The sequence below is a fragment of the Ovis aries genome, chromosome 22, assembly GCF_016772045.2.
Source record: "Ovis aries strain OAR_USU_Benz2616 breed Rambouillet chromosome 22, ARS-UI_Ramb_v3.0, whole genome shotgun sequence".
NCBI classification, from domain to species: domain Eukaryota; kingdom Metazoa; phylum Chordata; class Mammalia; order Artiodactyla; family Bovidae; genus Ovis; species Ovis aries.
This window is the reverse complement of record NC_056075.1, coordinates 16,979,269-17,003,861: the sequence shown is the minus strand read 5'-3', so window position 1 is coordinate 17,003,861 and position 24,593 is coordinate 16,979,269. Positions and strand designations below refer to the sequence as shown.

The 24,593-nt window shown below is 39.6% G+C and overlaps 1 protein-coding gene across 3 annotated transcripts; it reads left to right on the top strand.

The window, feature by feature from the left end:
• The first annotated feature begins 826 nt into the window (after positions 1-826).
• On the top strand, positions 827-23,168 carry TCTN3 (tectonic family member 3). Of its 3 annotated transcripts, XM_004020062.6 has the most exons (14): positions 827-1,153; positions 1,300-1,423; positions 1,731-1,849; positions 6,166-6,293; positions 6,553-6,661; positions 6,742-6,857; positions 7,342-7,377; positions 7,915-7,995; positions 9,049-9,174; positions 10,033-10,140; positions 10,780-10,874; positions 11,164-11,317; positions 15,066-15,200; positions 20,919-23,168. In XM_004020062.6, the coding sequence occupies exons 1-14, from the start codon at positions 922-924 to the stop codon at positions 21,153-21,155; spliced, it is 1,800 nt and encodes a 599-aa protein (XP_004020111.3). In that variant the 5' UTR covers positions 827-921; the 3' UTR covers positions 21,156-23,168. The 3 variants fall into 3 exon arrangements, with proteins under 3 accessions (XP_004020111.3, XP_042094958.1, XP_042094959.1); XM_042239024.2 differs by lacking the exon at positions 9,049-9,174; XM_042239025.2 differs by lacking the exons at positions 1,300-1,423; positions 1,731-1,849.
• Positions 23,169-24,593: the final 1,425 nt, after the last annotated feature.

The window sequence follows — 24,593 nt, the reverse complement described above, 5'->3', positions numbered from 1 at the left end:
CACTAGGGAGTCAGAAGAGGCACAGCACTCCTGGGAAAGAAACAAAATTTTCTAAAGAGGGCTACAAAAAGCGGCAATTCAGGGAATTTCTTGACAGTCCAGAAGGCCTTGGCTATCAAATAGGCCTGGGTTCCATCCTTGGTCAGAGAACCTCAAGCCACGGCGCAGTAAAAAAAAAAAAAAAAAGTTGCGATTTATCATAACAGCAAAAAAAGTCTTCTCTGTCCCTTGGCTATTTTTTAAATTTAAAGAAAATGTTCTCAATGTTAAAAATGAAGGAGCTGAATCTTTCTAATATGTTTTTCGCCAAAATATTATAGTTAGATGAGACTTTTATTTTTTTTTTAAGGTATGTGACCTTCAGTGTACCTTCTTCCTCGAGAATATCCTTTAGAAAAGGATTCTCAGCGTTAGAATCCGGAGTGAAAAAGATGAAATTCTAGTTGCAGCCTCTGGGGTTCCTTCTATCAAGGAAGGACGCGGCCCTCTTTTTTTTTTTTTTTTTTTATTTTTACTTTATTTTACTTTACAATACTGGATTGGTTTTGCCATACATTGGACGCGGCCCTCTTGAAGGCAAAGTCAGAGCTGCACGGGGCATTTGGCTGAACTACTGCCACTCAGCGGAGAGAAGAGGCAAGGGCGCCTTCGCCTGTCTGTCGGTTGCCAAGCGACGGAGACCTAGCAGAGCCTGGTCGCAGGAGGAGGGCACCGACTGAAAGATGCTGAGGATTTGTAACAGCGCCGGCTTCCATTGGCTGAAGAGCTCCCGGCCATCGCCATGAGCCAATGGGTAGGCGCATACGGATGACGTTAGACGCCATGCGACTCCTTCCACCCACGTTCTAGCGACGCGTCTAGCGACCGCCGAAACCTACCTCAAACCCTTTGGGGCGGGGTGGGGGTGGTCTGTATTGCCCCATGTTTAGCTTGCAGCTCTCTCTACTGCAGGTGTTCTTCCTGATGGTCCCCGAGAGGGTCCTCTCTCAGCCCTCTCCGTCTCCGTCTGGGGCAATGCCCACCCATTCGGACCTGGGGCCAAGGACGCAGGGCGGGACCCTTCAATCCTCGGAGGTGCCTGGGATCTCTACGGTGGGTCCTACTGTCGTGACCTCCTCGACACCGGGGAATAAGACTGCGGACATCTTCCCAGGTGAGGGGAGAGGATGTGGGGATGGAAACTACCGACTTAGATCCAAGTGAATGCCCATAAAGTAAGGAGTGGGGCTGTCGAAAGAACCTTGGAAGAGTTTAGGGATCCTCACCGCACTCGCTGTGTTTTATGTTGTGCTTTCATAGTCCTACCGATCTGTGTCTGTGACTTGACTCCCGGTGCCTGCGATATAAATTGCTGCTGCGACAGTGACTGCTATCTTCTCCATCCGAGGACAGTTTTCTCCTTCTGCCTTCCAGGCAGCGTGAGGTGAGGTGCGACGTTCAGGTTGAATCCTAAAGGGGATTAAGTAACATTTGGACGTAGGAAGAGTTTTGCCTTCGTGCCTCCCACCCCCACGTCCACTCCAAGGAATGGAACTCCCTTGGTTTTTCCCAGGAGCGCTGTCCCTCTTCTGATGCTCTAAAGCAGGGCTGCCCAATAGAACAGAACCTTCGTGTTGTCCCGTGGCTGCCCAAGGAGTCCTCTTTTTGGCATCTGACAGCGGTGGGGCACCCTTTTTTGGGATATAATCTTCCTTCTAAATGTACCTGTTCTTCCTCCGGTTTCCTGATAGGTCTGCAAGTTGGGTGTGTGTAGACAACTCTCTTATCTTCAGGAGTAATTCCCCATTTCCTTCGAGAGTTTTCATGGATTCAAATGGAATTAAGCAGTTTTGTGTCCACGTGAACAATTGTGAGTAGAAATGTGTTGGCTTTGTATTGCCTGACATTTTTTGAGAGTTAGCTTCTGACTTTTTTCCTTTTCTTTGTTTTTTAAACCTCCCCTCCCCATCCCCTTGGATGTCTATCATCCTCCCTATCCTCTACCTGTCCCCCCACCCTCTCTTTTTTCTCTTATTGGCGAACATTGGCAATCTCTTTTGCCCTACTGGCTGTGGATCAGAAAACCCATAGAGAACTTTAATTTCTGTCCACCGTCTTAGCTCAGATAATTACAGATCAACTATATCCCTGACTTGCTACAACCTCTATGAAGACACTCACTGAATTCCCAGTGCCTGACATAGGAGGCAACAATTAATATTTGGATGAATGTCTTTGACAGATGAATCTATATCAACCTTGTTTTTATTTCATGAGGCAACAGCACAGGGGAAAGAACATTCGACTTTGGTCTCAGCCCTCCATCTACTTACTGATGCACAGACTTGGTGGGCTTTCCTGGTGGCTCAGCAATAAAGAATCTGCCTGTGATACAGGAGCTGCAAGAGACCCAGGTTTGATCCCTGGGTCAGGAATATCCTCTGGAGGAGGGCATGGCAACCCACTCCAGTATTCTTGCCCAGAGAATCCCACGGACAGAGGAGCCTGGAGGGCTATAGTCCATAGGGTCACAAAGAGTTGGACATGACTGAAGCAACTTAGCACACATGCACACTTGGGTAAATCCCTTAGCATTTCCAGGCTTATTTCTTCAGCAGGAAAATGAGAAATATCACTAATCCTAAATGTGAAAGTGCTCAGCAACTGCAGAGTGTAATAAACATGAAAAGTGGTTGGTATTAAAGTTTTTAAATAGACTTAGAAATTTGCTAGTGATAATGATAACATTTCTAAAGATATACATCTGATATATATTTTTAAAATTGATTGTCTAAGAAGAAAAATAATGTTCTCACGTAAAAGACTTAATTGTCCCTCATACTCTGAAGTCAGCTTATCCTGGTTTCATCTGACTGTTAGAAAATAAACTGCAAAACTGTATTTGTTTCCTAAAACAACTAGTTTGGGATTTGGGGGACTTGAATTTGGAAGCAGTTATCAGGAGCCTTGCTGCCATTCAGGTTGTGAGACAATAAAGGGAGCAAGGCAAATGGTCCATTTTAAAATAAGTTTGCAGGACTTCCCTGGTGGTCCAGTGGTAAAAAGTCTGTGCTTCCAATGCAGGGACCCAGATTCATTCCCTGGTGAGAAAATTAAGATCCTGCCTGTCTTGAGATGTGACCAAAAAAATTAAGGTATAAAATAAGGCTGCAGCTACACCATACTTCCCAAATTTCCTATTACGTTTTACTTCCAGCCTTGTGAAAACACTCCAGGGATATCACAATAATATCCAAACTGGTGCTTCCTGCTTTTAATCCCCTCCTGCATTCCATGCTATATTGCAGAGTTTCCAGACCAATGTTTCTGTACTTTCTTTCCCCAACACCACCTGAGAGCCAGTCCCTTAGGACATATAGAATACTTTCCATTGCTGTCATTTTATATGAATGTTGTGTCTCCCCAGGTAAATTGTCAGCACATAGAAAGGATGGACCATGAATTTGTCCACAGTGCTTAATATTTGCTGATAATGACCATCAGTAACAGACATTATTACTCAGAGACTGTACAACATTGACCAAGTGGGGAAAACCCTAGACCAGGAATCAGAAGATCTCTGATCTACTCCTGGCTCTGCCAGATGGCTTTGTGGCCTTTTGCAACTCATTTACCTCTCAGGATCTGAATTTCCTAATGGGATTGGGCCACAGGACCTCTAGCCTCCTTCCACACCTGAAATTGTGTCAATCTAAGTCTAAATACCTTTAAGCCCTGTTATGTATAATATTCCATATATAATGTTGGAAATTTTAGGCAAAAATTCTATTTCTATCCTTACCCATGCTCCTTAGGTGCATGATTCCTGCTTACCATCATTACTTCCAATATCCCTGCAGTGAAGTGAGAGACAAAAGGTTAACTTTCTCTTACTCAGTTAAGCCATGAAAAAATGTCCAGATAGATATTTTCTATTTCAACTTCTTTTTTAGCTTAACTCTAACTTTTCTTCTTTCATTTGTAAAGATAGATATAACTACATTTTTTTTTTTAAGTGAGGTATTTCTTCCATGTGGTTTTCAGGGTATGAGTTCTGAAAGAAATAGTATATTAAACAGCTTCTGGAAGCTTCAAAATGTGAAGATTTCAGATCAGAGATGGCAGATGGTAGTCTACAGACCAGGAACTTTAGCATCACCTTTACAGAGCAAAGATTTTTTGATCTCTAATATGCACACACATCACCTGGGAGATCTCTTTGCTAACACACACGTTCTGATTCAGTAGGTCTGGAGTGTGTCTTAAGATTCTGAATTTCTGACACTCTTCCAGGTTCTGCTGGGGCTGCTAGTCTGTGTACCGGACTTTAAGTAACACAGACCTAGGAGATACACAGAAAGTGAGTAGTGTGAAAGGCCCCACAATTGAGAGTTTTCTTCATTTCCTGTTCCATCAGAAAGCTGAAAAGTCAAATGATTAGGACCTTATGATCACAGAGGATAAAGGTCAGGCTTATGTAATATTGGCATCTTCATTAGCTTTTGGGGATGCAGATCTTGATTTCCTTTTGAATCTGTTCAGTTCAGTTCAGTTGCTCAGTCGTGTCTGACTCTTTGTGACCCCATGAATCACAGCACGCCAGGCCTCCCTGTCCATCACCAACTCCTGGAGTTCACTCAGACTCATATCCATTGAGTCAGTGATGCCATCCAGCCATCTCATCCTCTGTTGTCCCCTTCTTGTCCTGCCCCCAATCCCTCCCAGCATCAGAGTCTTTTCCAATGAGTCAACTCTTCGAATGAGGTGGCCAAAGTACTGGAGTTTCAGCTTCAGCATCATTCCCTCCAAAGAAATCCCAGGGCTGATCTCCTTCAGAATGGACTGGTTGGATCTTCTTGCAGTCCAAGGGACTCTCAAGAGTCTTCTTCAACACCACAGTTCAAAAAGCATCAATTCTTCGGCGCTCAGCCTTCTTCACAGTCCAACTCTCACATCCATACATGACCACTGGAAAAACCATAGCCTTGACTAGACGGACCTTTGTTGGCAAAGTAATGTCTCTGCTTTTCAATATGCTATCTAGGTTGGTCATCACTTTCCTTCCAAGGAGTGTCTTTTAATTTCATGGCTGCAGTCACCATCTGCAGTGATTTTGGAGCCCCCAAAAATAAAGTCGGACACTGTTTCCACTGTTTCCCCATCTATTTCCCATGAAGTGATGGGACCGGATGCCATGATCTTCGTTTTCTGAATGTTGAGCTTTAAGCCAACTTTTTCACTCTCCTTTTTCACTTTCATCAAGAGGCTTTTAGTTCCTCTTCACTTTCTGCCATAAGGGTGGTGTCATCTGCAGATGACCATAATTCTGAAGAATGAAAGAAACTAGTATGGGCCATTGTCTGCTACATTCTTTTTTCAAGTTAGGAGAAAACTTGGATGGTAAAGCAGAGTGTTGTTTATCACAAGCCACACTCTGGGCAGGGGACAATGTCAGAGGCCTTTATCTGCATCTCTTTCCTGGTTCTGAAGTGCCATAAGAAGATGGCTGCAGGAGTTTGGAAGGATTTATATATTGCTATAATATAAATTATACAATTGTTACCAAAATAACCTTTGGGTGGGTACTTGAAAAATCTTGAATGTAGAAATTATAATGTGGAAAGACTAAAAGATGACAAAGAAGACTTGGAGAGGACAAGTCAGATATTGTCTCCAACTCTGCCATATTCCTATGGAGACAGTACCATTTTGTGGTTCTAGAGACTCACCTAGAATGGGACGGATGCGCACATTACCGAGACTCCTATTTTCATCACAGATTGCTAACCCTCATATTCCTGACATCAGAGACTTGGAACTGACTGGCACTCATTGGTCATATTCTTGTCTCAGATCTTAATACTTAAAGAGTAATTCAGTTAACAGATTATAAATAAACTATAAGGTAATAGAAATCAAAATCATTATTGTCTCTGAAGATGGCACATTGATTGGGAAACTTCTGGGGAAAATCTATAACTTAATCTGAGTGGTAATAAAAAAAGTATATAAATGTTTAAAAATTCTTGAGTTTATGCTTAAGATTAGTGCACTTACATACTTTACTGTGCATGTCTTATGCCTGAATAAAAATATTTTTAAAGATTAGTTTCTTGGTATTCCAGTTACATAAAAATGAATGATTTTCTTTTATCTAACCCACCTTTCTTTTAAAAAATATTTTAGCAAGATTAAACTATCTCCAGAAGCTCCAAGAGGTCAATGCAACCAACTTCCAGGCCCTGGCTACAGAGTTTGGAGGTGAATCATTCACTTCAACATCCCAAACCCAATCTCCACCACCTTTCTACAGGGTGAGCCTGGGGAAGGGGAGGGGTTGTTTCGTTGGTTTTTCTCCTCATACTGACAACTGACCTAGTATCTTTGAGGTGCCCACTTCAAAGTTAAGGTAAGCCATGACCTTTACCTAGCCATTACCTAGGTAAGCCATTGTCAGCTCTCTTGGAGGGAAGTATTGTCCACTTTAACTGAGTTAACTTTTGTTTCTCATTCTTTTCTGGTGGAGTTCAGTCCAATCTCACTGTGAATAAATTTCTGCTCTCCTTTGTTTAGGCTGGCGACCCCATTGTGACTTACTTCCCCAAGTGGTCCGTAATAAGCTTGCTGCGGCAGCCTGCAGGAGTCGGAGCTGGGGGGCTCTGTGCTAAGAGCAATCCTGCAGGTGAGTCCAGAACACCAGTGCTACCCTTTTTGTTAAACTTAAAAATAGGCTTTGTTATTTACCACTACCTTAATTCTAAGGTTTCCTGGAGAGTAAAAGTACAACCTGTGCTCGTTTCTTCAAGAATCTGGCAGATAGCTGTACCTCGGATCCTGCCCTCGACGCTGCCTCTTACTATAACTTCACAGTCTTGAAGGTGGGTATCCCTTCTTTCCCCACTGTCACCACTGTGGACTTAAAAGTCACCATGCTTCCCACTTTCGGGTTGTGGGGAAAGCACTGAACTGGAAGTCAGAATGCCTGAGCTACATAAAAGGCAGAAGGCCAAGAAGCCCTATTATCTGAAGAAAGATGAAAGAAGTAGGGTTAGGTAGCCAGGATGAAAGATTCTCACCCTCCCAGCTAATGGAATTCACTAGGGGAGGTAGGAGAGGGGGACATCACTGTTTCACCAAAACGTCCTGCTTTTGCTGTTTGTTAGAGCTCTGCTCAGAGGAGGTGGGCATCATAGTCCATCTAGCCTCCCCTCAGTCTACTCCTGGCATTTGAGTGTAAGGAAGAATCAGGTAGGAAAAAAAAGTTGATTTTTTTTTTTCTCCCACAAATGTGAAACCACAAGCTCCTGGAGATTTTATGTAAGATATACACACACTCATGTCCTTGCTGTTCTCTTATACTAGGTTCCAAGAGGTATGAGTGATCTACAGAACATGGAGGTATGATGCTTTTTATCAGGAAAAAGAAAAAGAGAATATTTGATTCCTTTGCATCTGAGGCAGTTTCACTCTAGATTGTAATGGTAAAAGAGAATTATATGTGATGTATCAAGTGTTCAAGAATGAGTCTGAAACAGTATCTGTGTGTTAATAAGTATCATATGAAGTAAGAGTTCATAAGGTATTAGCTAAGTTTGAGAAACTTTGGGTTAAATAAATTTAAACCTTATATTTAGGATGTAGTTCTTAAAGTTTTTAACATACTAGAAAGCCTTCTCAATCTCTAAGAGGGATGTGTCAGATATAGTATTTCTAAAACTTATTTGACCAAGGAGCCTTTGTTTTATATCTAATACTAGTAATGTTCCCAAAAATAGTTTTGGAAAGTGTTGAATAACAGTGACTTTTGACCTGAAGTGGTAGACTGGCAATGGAAGGAGAAAGGAAGGTGATTGTCAAAAAGGGAAAAATACTCATTTCAGCATAATACATAAGCTAGAAGAGGAAATGCTTTCTTCTGCCTCTTTCCCTTTCCAGTTCCAGGTGCCTGTAACACCTGTCTCACAGGCTGGCTCTCCTGTGTTGGCCGGAAACACTTGTCAGAATGTTGTTTCCCAGGTAGGGACGCTGACGTCAGATTCTGGACTAATGTATGTTGATCAGCATTACCGAGGTGCTTCATCTTCCATTAAGTACCAGACCAACCCCACGTGAATTTGTGTGCATTATCTGAAACTTAACATGTCAAAAACTGAGCCCAACGTGTTTCAGTCATTTCCATTGTTACTGTCCTCTGTCATTTCATGTCCAGAATATTAAGATTCTTTATCATTCTTCTTTCTTTGCCCATGTGCAGTCTGTTCCAGTTTTTACTGACCACAGTTTCTTTTGTTGACAAAATCAGTATCATCTGAAAGTCTGAAATAGACTCGTCAACTTCTTTTCCTCTATTCTCTCTCTTCTAATCAACAAACAAAAGTAAGAATTATTGGAAAGCATCATTTTAAAACCTGTGCTCAGAAATCTAAGGTTACCTTTACCTTTTTATGACTTCCATCTCCAGCTACTGTCTTAACTTATCCTCAGACATGGTGAAAGCGAAGTAACCAGATTTCCGTTCCATGTTCACTTCTGCCTGTGCTCCTACTCACTTTCTCTGCATGCAATCAAAATTTATGTTTCTTCCCTTTCAATTCTTAGCATAAATTCACCTCTCCCATGAACTCTTTCAAAGAGCTCTATTCAATTTCTTTTTTCATGTGTAGATACAATATGAAGTCAACTTTTATCTTTTCATAATATTTGTATTTGGCATTTTTAAGATAACACTTTTAGTCTCCCTCATCTGGTTTTTTAATTTAGATATAATTGATATATAAATTATTTCAGTTTTAGGTGTACAGCATAATGATTTGATACGTGTATATACTGTGAAACAATTACCACGATAAGTTAGCATTCATCACCACACATAGTTTTTTCTTGTGATGAAGACTTTTAAAATCTGCCATCTTAGCAACTTGCAAATACACAATGCAGTATTGTTAACTATAGTCACCATTCTGTTCCCTTATTCAGTTATAGGAAAACCCTTAAAGACAAGAAATCTGTCCTAAACATAATTGACCCACAGAATATTTTTTATTAATTGATTTTACTTTTGTATTTCAGGTCATCTATGAAATAGAGACCAATGGGACTTTTGGAATCCAGAAAGTCTCTGTCAGTTTTGGACAAACGAACCTGACTGTTGAGCCAGGCACTTCATTACAGCAAGATTTCATCATTCACTTCAGGGTTAGGGTTCTTCTCTTATAGAGGACCAAGAAGAAAGAAGTATTGGGTTAGGAATAGTTCCCCTGCTTCTGTAATACACGTAAGATAGAATAAGAATATGAAGGCCTAGTTCAGTCTGTCAACTGAAGTCTCAAAATTTAATATTCTATAATTTAACTTCGAGTGATAAGGATTCAGCAATGTTTATTCATTAGCATATTCCCCCAGCAAAGCAGGACTTTACTCACAAATCCAAACACTTTTTTTAAATAGTCATTTTGAATCATAAACTCAGCTAAAATCCCACACAAATTCTTTAACCAGCTTTTTTCATGTTTCTGGGCATTCAGCATTTTATTCATGTCATGCTTCAGTCTCTAGTCTTGATCACCACCTTTTGACTTTCTTCTGCTTCCTTTCCTTGTGAACATAGCAGAATCCAGTTTCTTCTCAACTCTACCCTCAAGTGATTCACTAAATCCCATGTCACTCAGAGTTCATCTGTGGAACAAACATAGTTAATTAAAATATAGTTCTAAATTACATTTAAACTCCTCTGATTCTAGCTACACTGAACATAGCCCTGAGTTAATAGTAATTTTGACAAACAGGATTGAGAGATCTTTGATAGATCTTTAGTTGCAATCCTTGGTAGAAGGAGTGTTCAGATGGATGTGAATAAGGATTTATTTTAGTGAATTAAAAAAAGTAAAAGATGCTGGAGGAGCAATTTTTGCAAAATGCTACACTTTGGAAGGAGGCCAGATTGTTCCGTGCAGCTAACCTGCAGCATTGCCTTAAGGAAGAGTATGAGGCCACACCGGAAAAGTGAGTGAGCATGACTTTCTTCATTCTGACTTTCCTTCACTCTTTCTGCAGGCTTTCCAGCAGAGCACAGCTGCTTCTCTTACTGGGTCTAGAAGTGGGAATCCTGGCTATATTGTCGGAAAGCCACTCCTGGTTCTAACTGGTGATATAAGACACTCAGTATCCTTTTTGGGTATCTGGGTGGCCTACTACAGCCTAATGAGAAAAGCTTTAGTTACTGATCTTTCTCCAATTCTGTGATTCCTCCATTTTTTAGGTATTGAGGATTTCCTTTGTTGTTGTTTACTTGCTGTATCTGATTCTTGAGACCCCATGGACTATAGCCCACTAGGCTCCTCTGTCCATGGGATTTTCCAGGCAAGAATACTTGAGTGGGTTGCCATTTTCTTCTCCAGGGGATCTTTCTGACCCAGGGATCAAACCCATGTCTCCTGCATTGGCAGGCAGATTCTTTACCACTGAGCCACCAGGGAAGCCCCAAGGACTTCCTTTACTGAGCTATTAATATATTACGTTCTCAAACGCAGATGCTATCAAAGGCTTTAGAACTTATATTAGACTGGCTGAAGGTGAGGATCCTGACTGAATTGTGTTTAATGATATATTTAAGGTATATGGTCATTTTTGGAAAAACAATAATTCCCCATGTTTTCACTGCCAGAGGGAAACAAAAATGTTACTTGAATAATATGATATTAGTAAAGTACCAAAGTGTTAAGCAAATATTAAGAAGCATACATTTTCCAATCAGCCTACTTTTTCTTTTATGATCTCCTTGACCATCCCTTTCCACCTCAGATGACCCTCTTACAGAGCCAGGGTGATGGCACTTGCTCTGTTAAGAGACACGAAGTACAATTTGGAGTGAATGCAATATCTGGATGCAAGCTCAGGTAATTCTTTGCTTCCACATCATTTCTAGCAAATTTGTCTCTACCTGTAGGGAATATGTGATGTGGCAACTTTTATATTTTGAATTAGAGTTCAGAGAATGTTAGGAATAGTCTTTAAATAATATTAATGTTGCTAAGAGGTGTTTTTTTTTTTTTTTTTTTTTTGAGTCTTTTATACCTATGAAGGATTATTTCCCACAGTTTATTTTTTGGTATTATTTCTAATGTTTGAATGAATTACATTATGATGTTAGCACTGGACTCCAGACTCCGAGGTGTTTGATTTTAGGCTGAAAAGGGTGGACTGCAGCCACTTGCAGCAGGAGATTTATCAGGCTCTTCATGGAAGTCCCAGACCAGAGCACATTGCCATCTTTGGAAATGCTGACCCAGCCCAGAAGGGAGAGTGGACCGAGATCCTCAGCAGGAACTACAATGTTTCAGTAAGGAAAGAAATACACATTCTGACAAAAGCTTACTTTCCTCCTTTATTTATTAAGATTAAAACCAGACCTGTTTCCATAGTTGGTTTGGTTGTCACAGAAGAAAGATAATGTGGTTGTCCTAAAAGAAAGACTGTAAGAAATCATGGCCATCTGAAGTCATCATTTCAGGTCAGGTGTGTGTGTAGTTATATATGTATATAAAACTTTCCTTACTTAGAGAAAAATCTCAAGGTAGAAGGTCTAGAGAATAGTATTAATGAAAAATAAAAGCCTCAATACCCACTACCCCTGACGAAATCTCATTCAGCTCTTTTCTGTTTTTATTCTTTCCGGTGGCCACATCAGCGCTCGGCCGGTGTACCTCTTGATTCCAGTCTAAGTGAAATAGCGAAATCTGTGTGTCAGAGCAAAAGAAAGAAATCTACTTCCTCTTTTGCCCCCTCTAGCCTGGAGAATTCCATGGACTGTACTTTCACTTTCCCTCCTGGCTTTAATCAACTGTATCTTTAATTTTATTTCCTTTCACTTAAGCTTTTTATTTCTTGTGTAAGTAATACATATGCTTGGCTCAAAATTCCAAAAGTACAAAAATAAAACTCTTTCTCAAGATAGCTCTTCCCTTCCACAGAGGCAGAGTTATTACTTTCTTTCCTTCCAGAGATATTACATGCTTACACAAGAAAATACTCATCTTTTTTTTTTTAATCCAAATGATATAAGATCATAAATACTGCTCTGCACTTTGCTTTTTTCACTTGATCTTGAGAGGTTATTCCATATCAGTATATAATAAGCTTCCTCATCCTTTGCATGGTATAGTTGCATTTTATTCCATTATATGGATAAACCATAAATTATTTAGGCAGAACATTCAGGTTGTTTTCAGCCTTTTGCTATTATACACAGTGTGGCATTTTATAACCTGGTTCAGGCACAATTTTGTACATGTGAAAATAAGCCTATATGAAAAATCTTAGAATTGCTAGATCCAAAGGTATATGCATTTACATTTTTAATATATATTGCAAATTTATTTCCCATACAGGTTGTACCTATTTACAGCCCCACTATCCATCTATGGGATGGCTTGTTACCCATACCCTCAATTCTGGGTTATCAAGCTTTTAATCTTTGCTTATCTGATAAGTGAAAATTAATATCCCATTGTAGTTTTCTTTTTCTCCTATTCTGAGTAAGGTTGAGTATCTTGACATACACTTGAATAATTCTTATTTTCTTCACTATGATTTATTAATATCTTTTTATTGAATTACTAGCCATTTTTATTGAATTACTAGCCTTATGACTTGTAGAAGATCTTTGAGTATGTGAGAAATTGTCTCTTTTCTGTTATGTGATTTATAGATATTATTTCCCAGTTTGTCATTTGTCTTTTGACTTTGTTTATGGTTTTTATGCCACACAGAAGTTGATTTTTATATTGTGAGATTTATCAGTCTTTTTTTTCAACTTTTGAATTTTGGTTCAGACTTGGAAGGCCTTTCCTCTTAGATTTTATTTTTAGAGTGCCCCCTTTCCCTTTCTCAGCACTATTATGACTTTATGCCTTGTATACTTCTTTCCTTTTAGTGAGACTTGGGGGATAAGTAGATGCATGTACTTGATGCAGCCCTTGGACAACTGTAGTCAAATTAAGTTTTCTTAAACCTCATAAAGCCATACCTAGGGAGCATGGTTTGGGGTGATACATACTGAGTATTAAGAAATGGTTAGTGAACAGGACTGAGGTTATAGCGGAATTTACTCTATGGTTATTAAACCTACTATTTACATTTTTAAATCTCATTTTTGTAGAATATTTGATAACACGGAAAAATTTTCCTAATATAGATAGAATAAATGAAAGGAAAAGTGTTCTAAAATATTTGGAAAAAAACACATGAAAAGGTCATTAGTCAACATCATTAGCCATTAAGGGAATGCAAAACCACAAAGACATACCAATTCATACCCACTGGGATGGCTATAATTTTAAAAATGGATAATAACAAGAGTTGGCAGCAATGTGGAGAAATTGGAACCCTCAGACATTGCTGGTGGGACTACAAAATAGTAGAGCCAATTTGAAAAGAGTTTGACAGTTCCTGAATAAATTGAACATAAACACGGTCTCTTCCCCTCTTCCTAGTTTAGACGTGTTATTGCCTATGTCTAAGTCTTACTATAAATAAAAAGTGTTAAGTTAGAAAAGCAAGGCATATTTGAGGATAATTGGTTTTGCTAAGTTATCGTAACTTCCTGATTTATGTCCTCACTTCCACCGGTCCTTCCTGCATCTTAGAATTAATTGTCCTGGAGTCAGACTGCTTAGTTGGGCTTCATAATGTAACCCTGAAACATCCTTCCTTAATCTTTCCACTGTTCCTGCGTTCAGATCCATTGCTTCAGTCAAGTGGTCTGCCCAGGGCCAATGCCTCCCACATACCTGGCACGTAGGAGACATGACAACTGTACTTAATCAGTAACTGCCCCTTCATGGCATGTGCTATTCTAGTTGTTGTGCCATCTCTCTACCTAAATTTTCCTTTAGACACCATTTCCTCCATCACGTATTACTCATCCCGGTTCTATGAAGCCATCTTCAACCGGCAATGGCTGCTGCTTCTGGCATTCCACAATAGTGACTCCACCACTCACTGAGCACTTCTTATAACTACTGTACATCAGCTTATTTGTGTTTTATTTATCTCTATGTTAGTATTTCCATTTTATTTTCTATTTTAGTATTTCCATTTTAGAATATTATCTTTTTTAAGATCATGGACAATAATAACCTCGGATATGCAGGTGACACCACCCTTTTGGTAGAAAGTGAAGAGGAACTAAAGAGGTTCTTGATGAAAGTGAAAGAGGAGAGTGAAAAAGCTGGCTTAAAACTCAACATTCAAAAAACTAAGATCATGGTATCTGGTCCCATCACTTCATGGTAAATAGATGAGGAAACAATGGCAACAGTCAGAGACTTTATTTTTGGGGCTCCAAAATCACTGCAGATGGTGACTGCAGCCATGAAATTAAAAGATGCTTGCTCCTTGGAAGAAAAGCCATGACCAACCTAATCAGCATATTAAAAAACAGAGACATTACTTTATCAACAAAGGCCTGTCTAGTCAAAGCTATGGTTTTTCCATGGTAGTCGTGTATGGATATGAGACTTGGGCCATAAAGAAAGCTGAGTGCCGAAGAATTGATGCTTTTGAACTGTGGTGTTGGAGAAGACTCTTGAGAGTCCCTTGGACTCAAGGAGATCCAACCAGTCCATCCTAAAGGAAATCAGTCCTGAATATTCATTGGAAGGACTGATGCTGAAGCTGAAACACCAATACTTTGGCCACCTGATGCAAAGAACTGACTCATTGGAAAAGACCCTGATACTGGGAAAGATTGAAGGTGGGAGGAGAAGGGGACAACAGAGGATGAGATGGTTGGATGGTATTATTGACTTGATGGACATGAATTTGAGCAAGCTCCAGGAGATGGTGATGGACAGGGAGGCCTGGTGAGCTACAGTCCATGATGTCGCAAAGAGTCAGACATGACTGAGCAACTGAACTGAACAATAACATGACCTCTTATGAACTTTTGTGTCCTTTCCCTAAGCCACACTGTCTTCTCTGTTATTGTGTAATGTTTAAGAAACAACAGCTACTTAATGCATGATAAATATTAATAACTATAGGCAACCATGAGCAATTACATCAAATGCTTCTTTACTCTCCTGCAGGCTATGCACTGTACTTCCTGCTGTGTCCCAGTTTCCCTGGAGATCCAGATACTGTGGGCATATATAGGCCTCCAGTCCAACCCACAAGCTCATGTGTCAGGAGCCCGATTTCTATACCAATTCCAGTCCATACAGGTAAGCCTTGCAAAGCCTAGATTATTATATCAGTCATTTGATGACCAGTTAATTTTTTAACTTCCTGAGAGTCAGTTTATGCTATCAGCCAAAATCTAATGTTTGGTCAGAATGAGCTGGAACAATTAACTTTCAAGTAGATCCTCCCTGCCTGGTTACTGAAATTAACATGTTTTCATGGTAAATACAATCTAAATTTTTGCCCCGTGTTTTTTTAAATTTCATGACTACAGTATAGGTTACTTTGCTTTAAATTATCATACTATAGTTACTATATACTGCTTGATTCAACCACAGAAAAGATATTCTATGACATTCTATGTATTCAGTGACAGTCACACATTTGTTAGTCTCCAGCCTGTTGGTTGCTGTTAGAGTTACTACTGTGGCTAGTTTGTAATCATCAATTCTTGGCCGATTGTACTCCATTAAAATAAATAATTTTACTATGTAGTAAACATATACCTGCTGTTTATGATGTGCCTTAGGACAGTTTAGCAACTGCCTACAGTTAAGGGAAGTTCAAAAATAAAATGATTAGGTCCTGGTGAACTTCATGTATGAACTGGTATGCCAGATTACTATTTTTTAATGGAAATTAAAACTAATTGAAATTGTTACCTGTAAGTCATTAATTTTACCTCCCAGAAGAGAAACTAGAGACTACATTTAAGTCAGAAGTAAAATACCTTTAGCTCTTCTCTTACACAGTTGAGCACCTTAGCTCTTTATGCCTATAAATGTGTTAAAACTCGTTACCAGAAACTGTGTTAATGTGAACATTCCATTCTTTCTGTGTTGGCTTACTGAATAAAACAGAACTCTTTCTGTAAGATTCATTTAACCTGTTACAGATATGGCACTGAATCTATTGTTTTCTATTTATGAACTGTATCTTTATTCATGAATACCTGTGTAGTTTGGGAATACACCTACAGGATTGTTCTTTTTATTCTCCTGAATCTCTGGTTTTTTTAGGCCTTGACATTACCCAGTGCCTCTGTCTTTTCCAGGTATTTTTAATCATTGTCTCTTTCTAGTATTTAATAGAGGTTAGCTTTTCAGGTTAGTCTGTCCCCTCTACAAAATCACACTCACAGTCTTTCACACCTAACTGTCCTAAGTGGCTGACAGCTGAGAATTTCAGTGGTGCTTCATTTGTGCGTAACTGAAGACACAATTTCTATTCCCAGTGATGGAGCAAAGTTTAACCCTGCTGAATTTATTGAGGGGTGATTTGGGATATGCCAAATCATGTGGCTTTACTTAGTGTGATTTAAATGATTTGCAAAGGTAATTTTGATTATACAAAAATGTTCACTCGAGAAGCTTGCTTCCATGAAAGATGATACTATGCCCTTGTAAAAGTAAAAGGAGTTATGAATCAATAGTGTCATATCACAGAAAGTTCAGTTCAGTTCAGTCGCTCAGTCATGTCTGACTCTTTGCGACCCCATGAATCACAGCATGCCAGGCCTCCCTGTCCATCACCAACTCCCGGAGTTCACCCAAACTCATGTGCATCGAATCCAGCCATCTCATCCTCTGTCGTCCCCTTCTCCTCCTGCCCCCAATCCCTCTCAGCATCAGGGTCTTTTCCAATGAGTCAACTCTTCGCATGAGGTGGCCAAAGTATTGGAGTTTCAGCCTCAGCATCAGTCCTTCCAATAGCAAATGCAAATAATTCTATAATAGACAGTTTTATCATCTGTATTGAAATTTTTTTACTGCAGTCTTGAATGGAAATTTTGTCCTGAAGTCACATAAGCACTCATTTTTTCTTTATGTGTTTATACTGATTATTTGTCCTTAATTTTAAATCACTTTGCTTTATCCGCACAGGCCTGTCTCTCAGGACTTTCTGTGCAAATTTTTCTCATCATAGCAAGAGCCTATTCAAAGAAAACCAGTATACATGTTCCAAAGTGTCTAAAGTAATAAAAGGAGGAGCTAATTAAGGAGATATTTTCCTGAAGGTATATCTTCTGCAGTTCTTCTCCTTACCCCACGGGCCATCCTTTTAAAGTTTGTAGTTGACAGTGGTCTCACCTAGGCTGTGTCAGTCAGCTCAGTGTGTCTGAATGATAGCATAAAACTAAAGCTGAGTAGCAGACAAGCAGCCTGTAGCCTGTTTAGCCTGTAGACTTGTTTTGTTTGATCTGCAAAGCATTTTGTTTTTTTAAATTTGTGTCAGCATTTAAAAATCAAGAAATTTTACCTTGACATCCATATCTCTAACTTGTCTTGAAAATCTGGTGATAAGAGATCCTACACTCCTTCATGGCATAAAATCTGCCACCAAATGGTGAAAGTGAAGGTCACTCAGTCGTGTCTGATTCTTTGCAACACCATGGACTGTAGAGTATTCCAAGGCCAGAATACTGGAGAGGGTAGCCTTTCCCTTCTCCTGGAGATCTTCCCAACCCAGGGATCGAACCCAGGTCTCCCACATTGCAGGCGGATGCTTTACCAGCTGAGCCACAAGGGAAGCAAGAATATTGGAGTGGGTAACCTATCCCTTCTGCAGTGATCTTCCTAACCCAGGAATTGAACCAGGGGCTCCTGCACTGCGGGTAGATTCTTTACCAACTGAGCTATCAGGGAAGTCATACTGAATGTGATTGCCACTAATAAAATACTTCCTTCACACAGCCTGCAGCTACCCACCCTTACCTGCCCCACTTCTCTCATTTAGGTTATCTGTTTAGGCTGGTAGGTATTTATGTTTCTACACCTTGAAGTGAAGGCTCTCTGAAGTTTGAACTGAACTGTCAAAATGACTTTTCATTGTATAAATGTAGCTTTGGAAACACTTTAAATTCCTCTCACTACAAAAAGTAAAATAGGAGCATGTTTGGAATGTTCCCAAGAACAAACTACAAAATAAAGAAGAATTTAAGCAAAACATTGTATAGACTTACATCTTCTTGTATGACAATAATAATAGAAAAACATTTATTGAACATTTACTATATGACAGGCACTGGTAATATTTTTTGTAAGTATTTTTTAAATAAGTATTGAATTCTCACAACAAACCCATTAAGTAAATACAGTTTATTTACATGATACTCTGCTATTTATGTTTTTGTACTAATTGGGCCTTTACAAGATTATAGGACTGCCAGATATCAGTATCTTTTTTTTTTTTTTTTTGAAGATACTTCACAAAAGAAATATATGAATGGTCAGTAAGCACATGAAAAGATGCTCAATACACATCATCATCAAAGAAAAGCAAAATAAAATTACAATTAAATACCACTACACATCCACTAGAATGGCTAAAATTTTTAAAAATTGACAATAGAAAGTGCTGACAAGGATATGAAGCAACTGGAACTCAAGCCTTGCTGGTGGGAATGCAAAATGGTTGAATCACTTTGAAACTAATGTTTTTTTAAACAAAACTATATGATGTACCCATGTATGTATGTGTCGTAATTTACATAATATTTGCTCTTCTAATGGATATTTGAGCTGATACTTGTTGGGATTATTATGCCATTATAAATAATTCTAGAAAATCATTAAACCCACTCTATAATTTTTATCTTTTTTTAAAAAAAATTAGTAGAGTTACCTTTAAAGTTATTGCAGAAAACATTTCCCTTCCCATTACATTGGATTCTAATAAAAGACAAAAACCAGAGGTGATTGCTTTATTTCTCAGTCATATGTATACTTGTTCAGCAAAACCTTCTGGATACTTATTTTCATAACACTTTCATCATCTTTTAAAGAAAGACCCTACAATTAAAGGCCTAAATGTGAGACCAGACACTACAAAACTCCTAGAGGAAAAGAAAGGCAGAACACTGACATAAATTGTAGCAATATCTTTTTCAATCCATCTCCCGTAATAATGGAAATAAAAACAAAAATAAACAAAAGCTTTTAAGACCTACTTAAAAGCTTTTGCACAGCAAAGGAAACAATAAACAAAACAGAAAGATGACCCACAGATCAGGAGAAAATATTTGCAAATAATGTGACCAACAAGGGGACTGGTCTCCAAAATTTATAAACAGCTTGTGATGTTATATAAAATATATAAACAATATAACATAAACAACAATGTATAAAAGTAGACTGTAGCCCACTAAGCTCCTCTGTCCATGGGATTCTCCAGGCAAGAGTACTGGAGTGGGTTGCCATTTCCTTCTCCCAGATATCAGTATCTTTTTGTCTTTTTGTCTTTTTGTTGGGAATGCTACTTTTCTCAAGAAAAAAAAACAACAAAACAACCCTGCTGGCTCCCAACTAAAGGGTATGTGGATAAGAGCATCTCTTAGCATTTTGAAGCCAGACTGGGGCAAGGTATTTCATTATGCAGAGTAATTTCCCTATTTTTGGTTCCTTACTTCACTCTGTCCTTTCTATATATCCTGAAATCCAGAATTTCTCTGGTTTAAATTTTCCAGTCTCTTTCACTTTCAGTAATAAACTCCTCCCCGTTTTTTTAAATCTGGTTAGTCTCAGCCAGTCTTCAGTGGCTGGAATCAGGAAACCCTTGGCATCTTCAGCCTAAGCTGGCTGTACTTAGAATGCATGTGGGGGCTTTCAGAGCCACAGAAAGTGAAAGTGAAGTAGCTCAGTCGTGTCCGACTCTTTGCGACCCTGTGGACTGTAGCCCTTCAGGCTCCTCTGTCCATGGGATTCTCCAGCCATGGGATTCTCCAGGCAAGAATACTGGAGTGCGTTGCCATTTCCTTCTCCAGGGGATCTTCCTGACCCAGGGATCGAACCCAGGTCTCCTGAATTGCAGGCAGACACTTTAACCTCTGAGCCACCAGGGAAGCCACAGAAGTTACATTAATTATATACCAAGCCCTGCATGAATGTCACTGTTTTAAAAAAAAGTCCAAAGAGTTAGTATGACATGCAAAATTATCACAGCACTGGCCCCACATTCATTTTAAAAATATCTGTAGAAGGGTTATACCAAGCAAAATTATGTTCCTAGAACCTGACATTTACTGTTGCCAAAGGCCAAAGCTGAGATAATATGTGGCATCAGAGTGAAGACAGAAACAAGATAGTTACTTACTGTCAAATTATAATCAAAAGTCTGCCTGGTGAACAGAGTTGGAACAAAGGGAATTAATTCAGTTTAGATAAACATAATTCCAGTCATCAGGCTGCAACCATATCTACCCAAAGCTACACCTGCTAGATTAGATACTTGAGTCAGCTTGACAAGGTCCCTTTTCCTGGGAGCATCGTTTTCATTTGACTTGAATTGATTAGGAGGATCCTTTCTAACTCTGAGATTCTGTGAATCTTGATTTTTAAAAAAAAATCTACATTGCTGAAGCTCTTTACCTTTTCCATGAAGTTTCATGTTTCTTTCTACAACTGAAGAAGGAAGAAAATTGCTACTACTGCATGCACTAGTACACGTGTACTGTTTCAGAGCCTGGAGCTGTTTGGGACATGATAAGGTAGAGCTGCTAAACAGGTAACAGAAGCAGTGGCTTCTCTGTTATCAGGCCAGCTCCCCAGCCAGGGGAAGCTGGAGTTAGTCTTTTGGTAGGTATAAGTGTTCATAATTGTGGTGCAACTGTTGCTAAGTAAGTAATTTCCTGTGTCTCAGAAAGAGAACTGCATAGCAGTTTGTTATGGGTCTTTATTCAGGGAAGTAATAATAACATTCAAATTGGAGGGCTATTTGAATGGGTGCCAAGCACTGACCTGTCATGGACATTCTTCCTGCAGGATTCCCAGCCTGAAACAGAAGTACCTTTGAAAACTGTGGTGACCTTTGTGGACATTACCCAGAAGCCAGAGCCTCCAAGAGGCCAACCCAGAATGGACTGGAAATATCCATTTGACTTCTTTTTTCCCTTCAAAATGGCATTTAGCAGAGGAGAAGGCTCTCAGAAAGGCTCCATCTTTGCCATTATTATCCTGTGTCTCTTACTGCTTGGAGTTCTCAACCTAGAGACTGAGTGAAGAAAGGAGAAGAATCAGATTTCAGTTTTCCCCATGGGAAGTTCTGAAGCAGCCTGCTTATTTTGGCTAAACAGATCCTCACCTACTCATGACCAGAGGGCAGCATTTAGGAAAACAGAGGACCTATCTGAAGGAGTGGAATTGCTAGGCCATATGGCAACTTTATGTTTAATTTACTGAGAAACTGCCACACTACTTTCCAGAGTGGCTGTGCCACCAGCAGTATATGAGGGTTCCAGCTTCTCCACATCCTTTGCTATTGTTTTTATTTTAGCCATCCTGGATAATGGGTGTAAAATGGTCTCATTGTGATCTACCATACCTTTTTAAACTATAGTATATGAGATCTGTCGACAGAAAAAGATTTACAACTTTAGAGTTGTGAGTTAAGTTTTATTTGGGGCAAAATGAGGACTGCAGCCCAAGAGGCAGCATCTCAGATAGCTCTAAGAGACTGGTCCAAAGCAGCAGTGGGAGAAAGAAATATATAAGGTTTTGCTGAAGGGGGAGTTCAATACCATGAAGCACTCATTTTACAAAAGGCTTTTTGTTAGTCATGAGGGTCTGATGTCACCATGAAGGGATTTAGGGCTTCTCTAGGTATGAGGAGATTGAGATCATAAAATCTATTCCTAAAAACATCCAACTATCTAAAGACCTGTGCCACCAGATTCCGTGGAGCACAGAGTGCCCCCCTCCACCCTGAACTCCCTCGGGGGTTGTTGAAGGTCATCAGCTACAGCAGCATGGGGTTCAGTCTCCGCACAGGCAGATGGCACACGCCTCTGTTGTTCAGTCACTGGCAATGCTCTTGGTAAGTGCCAATTTGTAGTTGATAGATCTTATACCAGAAGCGAGCACATCTGCTCTTCCAAGGCAGGAATGCCCCCAAGTATTCTTTTCCTCTCTACCTCTCTGCTAATTTGATTTATAAGCCAAGTTTAGTTTATAAGCCAAGATTCCAATTAGAAAGCTGCTTAATTAACATAGATAAGATTTTATGGTGATCTTCAGTCACTCCTCTTATTTATAACAGACCTATGTGAAACTTTATTCTCATCTAAAGAATAATGCAGTCTTCTTGCCTCCCTTTATTTATACACGACATCTCTCACTGCACAAGTCCTCTGCTGTAATCTTGTATTCAATTTAAGGACCAAGTTTTACTGTAAACGGGTATGTACAATCTGGATAGAATGAAACTAAAATCCCAGGTAGTCCATTGTAGGTGTAGAAAAACAGGTACTCTCAAATACTTTTAGACAGAATGTAAACTGGTAGACACTTGGAGAGAGGGGCAAATAACTTTAATATGTATCAAAAGCCTTAAAAATGTTCATAAACTTTAACCCAACAATTCCATTTATTAAATATTATGGGGTGGGGGGATGTCCCAACAATAGGGGATTAGTTAAATCAACTATGATGCAACCATAGATTGAAATGTCGTACAACCACTGAAAATTGACTACACCAGTCCTTATTGCCATATGAAAATACTCATGATCTATTTTAGTGAATAAAATAGGCCATAAAATAGTACATATACTTTACAGTCCTAATTTTGTAAAACAAAAATATTTATACATATGTACTTAGACAAACAAAAGTCTGAAAGACTGCTGCTGCTGCTAAGTCGCTTCAGTCGTGTCCGACTGTGTGTGACCCCATAGACGGCAGCCCACCAGGCTCCCTCATGCCTGGAATTCTCCAGGCAAGAACACTGGAGTGGGTTGCCATTTCCTTCTCCAATGCATGAAAGTGAAAAGTGAAAGTGAAGTCACTCAGTCGTGTCCGACTGTTCGTGACCCCGCGGACTGCAGCCTACCAGGCTCCGCCATCCATGGGATTTTCCAGGCAAGAGACAGACAAAAGTCTGAAAGACTAGCATGTCTAAAATGGGACTCTTTCTCTTAATAAGCATTTCTGATTTTTATGATCAGAAAATAAAACTATTTTATTTTATTTTTTTAACTGTATTTTAAATAAAATAATTTGCTCTTCAGAAAAAAACCCTCCCTGTTTATCATATATAGGGATGTTTCTTATTTATGAATAACTTCCCATTTCTGTTGATGTATTTGTTTGCTTGACATTTAAGCTTGTCTTTTAAAGCAGGAGTTCCCAAAAGTAGTCACATCATAATCTGGGGTTCTTTAAAAATGTTGATTCCTAGGCCCTGCATCTAGAGATTCTAATTCACCTGCTAGAAGAATCTGTATCTTTTTAAAAGCCTTTCTGGTGCTTCTGATGTTCAGCCTGGTTTGTGAAACTACAAAGGATATTCCATAGTGTGGCCGAAACTGGTTTAGGTGTTTGTCCTAACATTGCCAGCTCATATAACATGTCTACTGGCCTAGCCTACTCCCCTTTCTCTGAGAATCTCCCATCATGTAGAGCTCTACTGTGTTTGACAGAGAGGGGTCTGCGTGACCCCTCCTCTCCCTGCCACAGCTGACTAGACCAAAAATGGAGACCTGGGGCAAATTAGGCCAGTAAGATTTTCTCTCTAGGAATATGAAACTAGGACCAAGTCTAAAAGTTAGTGGGGAATAGGCACTGAAGATATTTTAGGGCCAAGGAGGCCATTTTTTTTTACCAATGTTCGCTAATGAAGAGTGTATCTGAAAAAGAGAAAAAAGCAGATGTGCAGATATAAGTGTAAATAGGAAACCCAGAGATAGGGGAGAGTCTTGGTTCCCAGCTTCTAGTTCCTTGTATCCACCTCTTAAGAGATCCAATTTTACCTCCTGCTTTTGAAAACTACTTTCCAGTAAATTGTTTTGTTTGAATAAGCTTCTGTTACAAGTAAAGAGCGTGGGACTAAGATAGCTTTAACCTGGTACTCTCTGGTGGAGAAGGCGACGGCACCCCACTCCAGCACTCTTGCCTGGAAAATCCTATGGGCAGAGGACCCTGGTGGGCTGCAGTCCATGGGGTCGCTGAGGGTCGGACACTACTGAACGACTTCACTTTCACTTTTCACTTTCATGCCTTGGAGAAGGAAATGGCAACCCACTCCAGTGTTCTTGCCTGGAGAATCCCAGGGACAGGGGAGCCTGGTGGGCTGCCGTCTATGGGGTCGCACAGAGTCAGACACGACTGAAGCGACTTAGCAGCAGCAGCAGCAGTACTCTGGCATGTGAAGAAGCAGTCCTCAACCCTGCCTTATACTTGGGTTCTAAATAAGCCACTTCCTACGTAACTTTCTGGTCATATCTAGCCCTATTTCCACTTGCTGAGATAAAAATCCCTCCAATCAAAAGAGAATCTTTTTTAAATTTAAGTCACATTCAGGAGATACCATGGCTAAAATATTTTCCTTGATTTCTTTTTTTTTTTTTTACTTATATTCACTATTTTTATTTCCTTTATTTCTTTCAAGAGGCAAACGATTATAATTCTGGTATTTGATTTTTCCCAATCCACAGTCATGTA